This window comes from Danio aesculapii, chromosome 14 (assembly GCF_903798145.1).
Source record: "Danio aesculapii chromosome 14, fDanAes4.1, whole genome shotgun sequence".
Classification (NCBI taxonomy): Eukaryota; Metazoa; Chordata; class Actinopteri; order Cypriniformes; family Danionidae; genus Danio; species Danio aesculapii.
This window is the reverse complement of record NC_079448.1, coordinates 37,761,077-37,773,242: the sequence shown is the minus strand read 5'-3', so window position 1 is coordinate 37,773,242 and position 12,166 is coordinate 37,761,077. Positions and strand designations below refer to the sequence as shown.

The following is a 12,166-nucleotide window of genomic DNA, read 5'->3' as shown; positions in this document are numbered from 1 at the left end:
ATTGTATCATCTGTATTAAACTGTAATTGGCAACATCATTACTATGAGAAGTAGACTTGTGCATGCTGTCTTCTTATTAGTCGCAACTCATTTATTGGTAATATTTTTGGCCTGTGTTGCATTCGTATTTCAGCCAGCTTTTCAGTGCTCTCAGTCTGCATGTTTGGTGCACACCAGGGCTCAGATGGCAGCATTCACAGTTATTCAAATAAAGTAGTGCACTCACACCAAAGTTTATTTGGCTTCTGGGTTGCGGGATGGCAGTCATAAGGGCTGACACCTGCCTTCGTGTTGGATGACAGGAACTGTGAGTCTCAACTTAGACCCAAAAACAGCACATTAGTCCTACGGGTGACAGAGGAGCCCAGGTGTCTTCGGCATCGCCATGGCAAGCAGCATTTCTCACGACCCCTGAGTGATGTTTTAAAAACCGCTCGTCTCTGAAGGATCCAGGCTCTAATACTGGCTGGTATTGAAGCCGCACAGCTGTGGCGCATAGAGCTGCTCCTATTTACATTTCCAACTATCGCAAACATCAGAGGCGCGAGACGGGTGCTGCAATGAGGGCTCAGGCTGTATGTGAGCATCTACACTGGGGAAAACACAGGGTTCGTTAAGTCAGATTGGCCCCAGTTTCCCTGCCGGCTTGCGTGAGTAAAAGGCTTTGAAGTGGCATTTTCTAGAGGAGCTTGTTTTGCTTGCGCTGATACCGTGACGACAGACGACATGCCAAATAAAATGGCCACAGTCCAGCTGCACTAAAGAGTTCAGGGAATCTGGTTCTTAAGTGTTTTTGGGTGTATGTGTGTATGATTCACATCTTGGTATGTCCTGTTATTTCTTCAGGATGTATTACACACACCGTGGATGGTATTGTGTCATGTTTACACGTGTTTTTTGTCTGACTTTTCTGTCCAAATGTTGTTAAAGTGCTAAATAAGCTGTGGTAGGCAGTGACTTCTTACTGGTCAGGTCTCGGGAGAGGTTATGAATAGCCTTTTTGTATTTCTGTCGTATGCCACCTGTGCGTGACCGCAGCAGAATGATGCAACAACAAAATGGGACATTATTTGCAATGCCTGCTGTAATGCAATGCTTCTGTAGAAACTACATTCAACCTATGACACCATGCAGTGCTAGGCAGAAAACACGGCCCTCTGATGTGCTTCCAGGAGAAATATTTTCAATGGAGGTGATCTGAGACACTTTGGTATGATGGGTTGTTTTTGGGTGTCACTGCTCATAAGGAGCCAGATGTAAGATTGTGGGGTCTGGAGGTGATTTTTTTTCTCTCCTGGTGGAGTGTTAAGTAAACACGGTAAGCTTGAAATAAAGCTCACAGTCATGAAGGCAATCATAAGTCTGTAAGTTGTCATCTGACAATCCGACACTTTAATTTAAATTTTTTTTTTTCAATAGGGACTTTATTTAATTCAGAAAACAAAAGTCAAGTATGAAAGTAATAAAATATATACAGTGGGGTTTATTAATAAGTATTGAACATGTCACCATTTTTCTCAGAAAACAAATTTCTAAAGGTGCTGTTGACTTGAAATTTTCATCGGATGTTGGTAACAACCAAAGAAATCCATATGTGCAAAGAAAACAAAACTAAGTAGTTTACAAATGAAATTCTGAGTAATAAAATGAAATGACACAAGAAAAAAGTATTGAACACATGAAGAAAGGGTGGTGTAGAAAGGCAGTAAGAGCCCAGACAGCAGCTGAAATCTCTCAGTAGTTATTCAGCAACCCTCTGCTGTTGGTTATTTAACTAATGTAAAAATAGAAGTCAGTTTTAAGTGACACTTATATTTCACAATATTATTTTTATTGTGTATATATCAAATAAATGCATTATATATATATATATATATATATATATATATATATATATATATATATATATATATATATATACTTTTTCTCTTGCTTTGCAACTGAAAGCATGTGTGCAGCCACGAGAGCGAGCAAAAGAAACATTAAATAATAAATTCTTTAATCTAAGCGACTCAGAAAAACTTTACAATACACTCAGAGAAGATGAAATGCCATCTAAACTAGCTGCAAAATAGAGATATTGTCTGTTTTTATTCCTTTTTCTGTCATTTATTTCTCATTTGCTGTATATTTTATTAATTTGATAATGTTAATATATTACACATTTTATACATGTACTAAATGCGTTGGCAATACTGTACACTTTTACCAGTGGGTTCACATGGCTCCTTAATAGCATACAAGAGAAATAGTAGATTTCTTTTTTATTTCAACAGCCTTTAAACAAAGCTTTAACCCATTGAAAAGAAAGTGTATAACAGCGTCATAATAAATGAAAATATTGTTAAATATCACACTATTTTTTGTTTGTCGCATGTAGTTAAAGGTGCAGTATGTAAGTTTGACACCCAGTGGTTTATCTAGGTAATGCACTCCTGGATCAAAACAAACGCAAGCGCAGGTTGCCAGATTGTGCACAGGAGCAAGTGATTTAATCCGTGTTCTAAGTAAAAGCAACGGCACCCGATAGAAGGAATATTTTCCATACTTTTTGTCCTCGAACACCTCGAATTGATATATTAGAAACGGCTTCTATTTCTCACATGTGAACAACAGAAAACTGGCAATGATCAACTCAGGTAAACCTCATGTGCTTTATTCAGTTAAATGCTAACAATGTGAGTTTAAATGGCATTTTACATAACGTTTATTGCCATACTACTGAAAGCAGCAGCAGATAGTTCACCTCAGATCTTGAAAATAAAATAAACTATTTGAAATTGAACTTTAGAACTAAGCACATATCAGTGATTCAGCATGTACATATAATAATGTTAAAGAAGGTTAACATGTATTAAATACATTATAAATCTCACCATTAAGTGAGTGAGTGCACTATTCTGTGCTTCTGAATGGCTGTATTTAAATTTCTGTCGTGTTTCGTCTGGTGCAAACAGGCAAATGGCTTATCACTGCAAATCTCATCACGAAGCATGTTGCAATGTAACCTGCTCACCTAATGTTTACATTTGTAATATTTATATCATTGTCCACCCGAGGTTGCATTTCGGTATTCGGCATGCTTTCAGAGCCTTTCTGAATGAATGAATGAATGAATGAAATATGCGGTTTTCCACCAAGGCAACCTTGGGTGCTGAAATATAATTGGCTAAACTGGCATTGGGCAGGTTCAAATTACCAAAACAGAGACGTTCCGGCACGGAAAGCACATTTTCAATATAGAATATCTGACTTTAGTATTGTTTTTCAGATAAACAAAAGTGTTCACTTAGCATGTTTCTTAAATATCTGCAAACATATTAGGGTTTTTAATGCTTTAGAAGAGTCAAAAACTTACATACAGCACCTTTAACCATTTATGCGCCATGGGTAAAAGGTGTGTTTCAATCAGGCTACCACCGCAAGTATATTTCAAACCTGTGGGAAGCACTGGGTCATGCTGAATGTGTATGAAAACGCATGTGAAGTAGAATACCATAGTAGTCTCTTGGATGGACCCAAAGCTGTTGATGAAAATGTTCACACGATCCTCAACAGGAATACCTACAAAAACAAACAAACAACACATCAATCCTATCTATCAAACAAAAGATTTTAACAGTGAATTTCTCACAGACATTATAACATTAACTGTTTGGTTTATACCATGAAACATATGTTTTCACTTGATGTACACGACATGGAAAGCATGGCATTATAGAAAACTGCTCCTACTACTTCATTGCTATTCCTGTTCCCAAGATTATAATGTTGACTTTATTGACTGCCAGGAGCTTTCATCTTGCTCAGATATGAAGAGCAGCTGGCTGGCCATTGGGGAGTAATAACACTGAATCATACAGTGAGCTCTTAACACTCAAACCACATCAAGGTCTACGTTTACATTCAATGCCAGCGAGCAGGGAGGCAGCAGAGGTTCTCACTCTTTACAACCTGCTTCATTATATCAGGAAAGCACTGCCAACAGTAGCATAACTTTGAATTACCTATATGCCACAATGTATATACATGCAATAAAACATGCCGTCATTTTTTTTAATATTGTACTAAATATTGATTGGCAGGTGCGCATGCACAAGACAATGTAAAATAGTAACACATAACTAGTGTAGAGAAAATATTTAATATACTAAATAATTAATATACATTAATTATTGTCTAAAGCCTCATGTACACTTATGTATTTTAGTTTTAAAATGCATAACTTTTGCTACAGTATTACCGTCTACACCAGGACTACTCAAAGTCTGGACTCCGGTCTGGATCTGGACCGTGGGGGTATGCAATCTAGACCCGACTCCATTTTGTTTTGCAAATTGATGTGTAAAAGATTCAAATTGTGGATTTCAGTGGGTCAGTGCAGGAGTTTGCAGGAGATACTGGGGGGATTCATGAGTGACAGCTAAGGTGTTCTGGGTTTTGCTAGGACACTGGTAGGTGATTGCCAGAGGTTGTTGAATAGTTGGGTGGTTTGAAGTTGGCTCTCTATGGAGTTGCTTTTGTCTGTGGTTTTGCAACAGTGTTCAGAGTGGTGGCTAGTATGTTTTGGGTGGCATCTGTTGCTAGATCGAGTCAGTGTACTGACCTTTGAAGTTTGGTCGGATTCTTGGGTCATAAGTGATCAAAAGCTTGTTGAGGATGTTGCTGGTAGAGTTTGCTGGAACCCGTGCCAGGTCTTCTGATGATAGCTGCCTATAGGGAGACATTAACAACATCAAAACTATGTGAAGTCATGCTAAAGATTCATTGACCTGTTTATTCAAATGTATCCTATTATGGATGACAATGACTGCTTTTTTCCAACATTTTTGAAACTGTCTTGTTTAGTGTTCAGCAGCATTCATAACAGTTTAGAACCACATTAGTATTAGTAAATGGTAAGAAAATGTTCATTTTTGGGTGAACTATTGCATTAATTTGCCATAGTGTGATGTATTTACAATATTATAGCAGATTTGTTATTTTTGTAGTCCCTGTTGCATAGCCAAACTACACATGGGTATAGTGCAATACAGAAGCAGTGTTTAATGAAAAAATGTGCCACATATGGTTCAATAAATGCACTTACGAAGGACAGTAAACTTGTTTTCCTTTCTTCTTTCCCTTTTTAGCTGATTTTTCTTTGGTGAATCCTCCATCCATCCACAGACAGATGATGAGCAACATAAAAATCATCTTTAGAGCCTTCATATTGCAGCAACTCAACTTAGCCTGTAAGAGAAACAACACATACAATAAGAAACTAAATAACAGGTACATTACGGCCCAATCCCAATTCTATTTTTGTATCCCTACCCCTTCCCCTTGGCCCTTAAAACCGAGTGTGAAGGGGAAGGGCTTCAAATTTTACCCCTAAGAAATGGGACACCACTACAGCACCTGCACATGTCATCATATGTCATTGCAATCTCTTGCTTCATATGAGATCAGACGATCGTGACTGCTGTAGTTATTCGAGTTGCGTAATTTTTTGGTAGCAATAAGATCAAAACTATACTGTGCATTTACACAGTGGCCATATTCATCTATGTAAACACACAAACAACAACGTTAACATTTTAACCAACATTGTAAATAGGTCAATCCCAGCCACTAGACTTTTCTGACAGGGTATTCGAGTGTCATCGAGGGACAGAATGTTGTGGGACTACTATACAGGAGTTATTATTATGGATTATAAATAGCGAAGTTTAGCGGTTTTTATTTTAGCGTTTTTTTAAAGCATGACGGTAAAACACGAATGCGGTTATGAATATATTAAAACATGTGCTTGTTTGTTGTAAAAAATCGAAATAATGACAAAAAAATACTAATTTGTGAACCTACTTACTTCCGAGTGCAGCGGTCCTGCCATTGTGGCTGGTGTATTCTAGGAAATTTTCTTACCCCTTGGTTTCGAGTGTGGTCCTGAAAAATCTCCATTCAAAGGGCTATCTACCTCTTCCCCTTAGCCCTACACCTTCAAGCTAAAAAGAATTGGGACAAGGGTACGTTTTTTGGGGTAAGGGGAAGGGGTAGAATTGGGATTGGGCCTACATATCAGCAACATTTGGTGCATCCCAAATCGCTATTTTGTAGTCTAAATTCTGTAAATAGTGCAGTCACACTGAAATATTATTTTATTCTAAAAAGTGAGGAATATTAGACACTTCACGCACTCAACAATCGCAGCATTGCTGAAATATCGGAAGGGGCAGAGCTATAAGGCACTGATGTTGGATTGCTTTATTTATTTTGGATTGTGTAAGCAAAATTCTCCTACATGAGTCATTATGCCACTTTCCAATGGTGAATGCAGTTACACTCATGGCCTGTACAATTTGGCAGTTCAGTCATTTCACCAATTTGACAACCGTCAAACGCCTTCTGGAAAACAGTTTGAGTTTCCGGTTAGAAAAAATAAGATGTTAGTGTTTTAGACGACACTAAACTCATATACTATGCTTTTGAGTGTTTGAGTGTGTAAGTGCATAGTGTATGGTGTGTCATTTGGGATGCTGTACATTTTACTAATATATATATAATAATTTTATATATAATATAATTTTTTTTTTTTGATTAATAATTTTGATGAATTGTTTGATTAATCAAGTTCATTCAACAGTTTCTTTCTTTTCCTCAGTGTCAGTATAGGGTGCATTAGTGCACAGTGCTTGTGAACTTGCACAATATACTGACACTAAGGAAAAGAAACTGTTGACTAAAGTCATTATTTGTTTTAGGTGTTGATAATAATAAGCTTGATAATATTTCAATTGAACCATGAAGGCATATTGAATGACATGGAATTCGGGAACCTTGCTGTCTATGGAGGATGAAGGAGCTCTCAGGTTTCACCTACAATATTTCAATTTGTGTTCTAAACACGAACAGATGTTTCAAAAAGGATGGAACAAAACAAAGATGAGCAATTAATAACATAATTAGGTTTGGTAATAGGTTTGGTAAACAATAGGTTTGGTAAACAAACTCTTTCTTTTTTTGGAAAGTTTTGTTATAAGCTGTTTACGTTGGAAATAAACTACAATCAATGCATTAAAATCCTTCAAACAGTCCCTTTAACAGTCCTTTTCATGAGCCACAACTGACGAAACAAATTGGAAAAAAACATTTGCAAATTATGTCATTATGTTAGGGCTTGTAAAAATATTATTGTCTTTGTTCAAAGCCGATTTTACAAGCAGAGCATTTTCATGCTGTTGCTGGATAACAGTGTCCTCTCTCTGAGGACATGCAGTTAGGACAGGACTGTGCTGGGCTGTCTTGGAGAATGATGACCTGTTGGCTCAGGAAATATATTTCTGTTGTATCCGTGACCGCTTTAAAAATGGTTATGGTTGTCTGCCACTGTGGGTGGTCTGACAATGTGGGTTTACAGCACAAAAGCACATTGTTTCCACAATTTAAAATGATAAATGAAATAATTTATTATCAAAACTACTACTTTTCCCCAATATAAACAGTATTTTACTAATATTTATGCCCCTACTGTTTTAGCTTCATTGGATAAATATTTTTACCAACCTTTTTTCAAAACTCAAAAAGAACCAAAACATTCAGTCTGCTGCAGGTTTCACAAAATGGCAACAATGTTTGCACCAAAACTTAATAAATACTTAAGTATATAAAGATATAAAATATAGTGTATGATTTATAAACCGATACATCTCCATAAGCATAGCTTTTACAGTGTAGTAAACTTGCTCGGTAGCTCATGTGGTACATAGCATTGTACATGTACATTTCCCATGAAACACAGTTCAACAAAATAGAGTTATTAGTTACTAACCCCTGAGGCCTTTGTTCATCTTTGGAATACAAATTAAGATATTTTAGGTGAAATACAAGAAAACGTTTTACAAGAAAACATAACTATTTGCAGAAAGTTGGCTAATTCATATGATTTCATTTATACAAAATCATATGATTTTTAAAAGGAGGGGTACCCCCAAACCCTACCCCTAAACCCAACTGTCATTGGAAGATGAGCAAATCATAACAAAATGAAATCCTCCCGCATTCTCCATAGACAGCAATGTTCCCAACTTGTTCATACTCAAAGTCCAGAAAAATACCAACAATCTCAAAACAGAATATATGCCTATAGTGGTTCAATCAGAATGTTATTAAGCTACAAGAATACTTTTGTGTGCTCATAAAACAAAAATTATGACTTATTCAACAGTTTCTTCTCCTCAGTGTCAGTATAGGGTGCACATTAATGAGCATTGTGCACTGATGTATACTTGCAGTTTATGTACTAGAGGATGAAGGAGATTTTTCACCCCAAAAAAAAAAGTTTAGGTATACGCTTTAGTGTAAATTTGTAGGGTATTTTAAACATGATAAAGCCCTAATCTCTCAGCTTCACTTATTTTTAAACTGCATATCAGCGAATGCTCATGAACCAAATCATTACCGAAGTCACTTTTATCTGTTTCTGAAAATGTGTTTTAGCACCACTCACTGAACATTTCAAAACTGCCACAAAAAGTCACTTTTTTATTAGTCTGGTGTTCCCCTGTGCTTGCTATATTAATTTTTTTGCAGGATTACTAAATTTAAAAAGTACTTTTGGGAATAAGAAAGACAGTTAGCATGGTAGTAGTAAGGCCTACATGTCAGGAGTTTGACATATTTCCAAACACTTATCCATTCAACAGTGTACACATGTACAGTCCTGCTGTATAACACAACCATCAATGTGTGTCCAAAATGTAGAGCAGAGGAAGCAATTGTACAGATCAGCGTGAGGAATTCCCCTCTGAGAAGCTGCCAGAAAACTCCCCTGTCTAGACTCTTCCAGCCTCCACCTCTGGAGGCCTGATTCTGCGCCAGTGCATTGATCAACATCTTAACTGAAACAGGCCAGTGTTCACGCACACTCCTCCGATCTCTCACTCATTCCATCACTATTATTATCACCAGATGCTTGTGTTTCTCTTTCTCTTTCTCTCTCTCTCTCTCTCTCTCTCTCTGTCTCTCTGTCTCTCTGTCTCTCTCTCTCTCTCTCTCTCTCTCTCTCTCTCTCTCTCTCTCTCTCTCTCTCTCTCTCTCTCTCTCTCTCTCTCTCTCTCGTTCTTTCTCTCTTTTTCCTGATTCAGCAGTCATGGCAATTTGAGCTTAATGTCCCTCCTTGGAACGATATACACAAACACTGACTATAGCTCTACATATGAAGAATAGAAATTCAAGTAATGGATTAAAATGTTGTACTTTGGAAGATTATGTAAGGCAAAGAAAGGCATGATTTTGCTTTATTGAAACAGTCTTAAGAAAACTTGACTCGTATTCAATAGAAACACCCTTCTTTTTTGGCCATGTGCCAATATGACTGCTTCATGGACAGCTAAAACAAAACTAACACCAATTTTTCATATCAGGATCTCTGACAAGCAATAAAGATCTGAACAAAAAAGCATATATATGTCTAGAAATGAAATATTAGTGGTAACTGTAGGCAAACTTTACAGCAAACAAATGATAACATGTTTTGAAAATCTAAAATAAGAATCGTTTAGAGCAGGGATGTGCCGGAAATTAAAATGATAGGTCAGTATAAATTATTTTGTCATTAGACCTTAAATATTGGCAAATAATATACTGTGTATATATATATATATATATATATATATATATATAAATTCTGATTGCAACTATATATATATATATATATATATATATATATATATATATATATATATATATATATATATATATATATATATATATATATATATATACACACACACACACACAGTTGCAATCAGAATTAATAAACCCCCTGATTTATTAGCCGTTCTGTCCATTTTTTCTTCAATTTCTGTTTAACGGGGAGATTTTTTTCAACACATTTCTAATCATAATAGTTTTAATAACTCATTTCTAATAACTGATTTATTTTATTTTTTCCATGATGACAGTAAATAATGTTTTACTAGATATTTTTCAAGACACATCTTTACAACTTAAAGTGACATTTAAAGGCTAAACTCGGTTTATTAGATTAGTAGTTAGGCAAGTTATTGTGTAACGATGGTTTGTTCTGTAGACTATCGAAAAAAAATATATAGCTTAAAGGGGCTAATAATTTTGACCTTAAAATGTTTTTTAAAAAATTAAAAACTGCTTAGCAGCTTATTCTAGCTGAAATAAAACAAACAAGATTTTCTCCAGAAGAAAAAATATTATCAGACATACTGTTAAAATTCCTTGCTCTGTTAAAAATCATTTGGGAAATATTTAAAAAAGAAAAAAAATTCAAAGGGGGTTGAATAATTCTGATCGCACCTGTGTGTGTATATATATATATATATATATATATATATATATATATATATATATATATATATATATATATATATATATATATATATATATATATATATATATATATATGTGTGTGTGTGTGTGTGTGTGTGTGTGTGTGCGTGCGTGCGTGCGTGTGTGTGTGTAATAGGGCTGCACATTATATTGTTTCAGCATCGATATCACAATATTCACATTGCAATATATGCAATGAGTTTGAGTTTGTATTATTATTTGCATGTATTTTTCGAGGCCTGTGATATGGTTTATATAAAAGCATTCCGGTATAAGAAACTGTACCATGATTAATTTTGTTTAATTATGTTTATTCTTATTATTCAGTTACTGTACCTGAATACTTTTAGACTTGTAAAATGATAAACGATAACAAATTTATTTCAATTATATCTTTTTCTTTATTGTATTTATAGACAGCTTATTAGATTTTATGGAGAGACACTTCCACGGCAGAATCATCCCAATAAATCTAAAAAATGTAAAAAAAAATTAAATAAAAAATACGTAAATACGTAAAAAAAAATTCTAAATATGTAAAAAAATATCAAATATCAAAAGTCAAATTTAGAGAACCTATAATAACTTCTCTTAAATCAATCCACAGCTGTATACAGTATATAATTTAAGAGTCTAAAATAATGTAATAAAATATAGAAGTATACTCAAAAATTACAAAAACATACATAAATAAGTCACCTTTTTAATGAAAAATAATAATCAAAGAAAAAGGAAACCCACATATTGGCCTATTAAGTACAAATGCAAAAAATATTTAAATAATATACAATTACGACAACACAGTTGCTGACTATATAAATATAATTGCTTACTGTGTACATTTACCACTACATATTTTACAATTTGACTGAGTAATAAAAAGCACAACGAGGCCCATATTACGTAATTTCAGCCTGACAGGGGAAACTGTCAAATGTCACCACTCTAATTTTACGCGCACTTGCTTATATTTTCTGTTCATGCAAATTCAAAAGGTGTAGCAGCGACCTGTGGATGCTTTGAGCATCAAGTTGAAGAAGTTCCATTCAGGCATGATATAAAACAAAGCAGGTTTATGGCAGCAGATGGAGCGGGAAAACACAGCAACAGCGTCCTCCATGACGACGAGGGGGTTGGGATGATGATGTTGATGATGATGGGGGAAATACAACACAGAATGACAGCGTTTACGCGCGTCGCGCCTCCCTCAATTCATCGGACACATTTAAAACACTCGATCGCTCTTTCTTTGCAATATTAGGTGTGGTTTCACTCACCATTTCAGTCTGGTAAAGGTTGTTGTTCCACAGATCCGCTGACAGTGCAATCGGTCGTTAAACAGCTTTCATGACCAGTCGCTTTCTGTATCGCATTCTGCTCTTCGTTCCCTCAGTACGCACGAATCCTTGGGATGCTGTTCATTACGACGACGTTTTTCTTATCTTTCTCAATTTGAATAACCTGATCAGACTCTATATTCGCGCTCTCCTATTGCTTTGGTAAAGGGTTGCCAAGATGGAGCCTTGTGTGTGCACCTGTCATGCAACATGCGCAGTAGCAAGCCGTGCAAGGGCAGAATTAATCACAGCAGCATCACTGGAATATAATGCAAGGCCATCACACTTTCTCTGCCGTTTCAGCACAAGTCTGTTCCTGAAAGTGATTATCACACGCTATGTTTTGTATTGTCTTTGTTGAGCTTCTGTAACAGAAAAGGAAAAAAGAATGCGTTAAATAAGCTCCACCACAAGGATTGAAATTGCCATTAATGCCAGACAGGGTGTTAGTAAAATAAATAAACTCATTTATTTGCGTTTTGCAA

The 12,166-nt window shown here is 35.7% G+C and overlaps 1 protein-coding gene across 1 annotated transcript in view; it reads right to left on the bottom strand.

Moving 5' to 3' along the window:
• The window catches only part of glrbb (glycine receptor, beta b), a 44,204-nt gene extending 32,287 nt beyond the window's left edge, over positions 1-11,917 (bottom strand). Inside the window, exons 1-4 of the mRNA XM_056472939.1 lie at positions 11,622-11,917; positions 5,090-5,232; positions 4,607-4,713; positions 3,497-3,564 (exon numbers count right to left, since the gene is read on the bottom strand). Coding sequence (XP_056328914.1) covers positions 3,497-3,564; positions 4,607-4,713; positions 5,090-5,232; positions 11,622-11,624 — 321 coding nt within the window. The 5' untranslated portion in view covers positions 11,625-11,917. The remainder of the gene's footprint in view (positions 1-3,496; positions 3,565-4,606; positions 4,714-5,089; positions 5,233-11,621) is intronic.
• Positions 11,918-12,166: the final 249 nt, after the last annotated feature.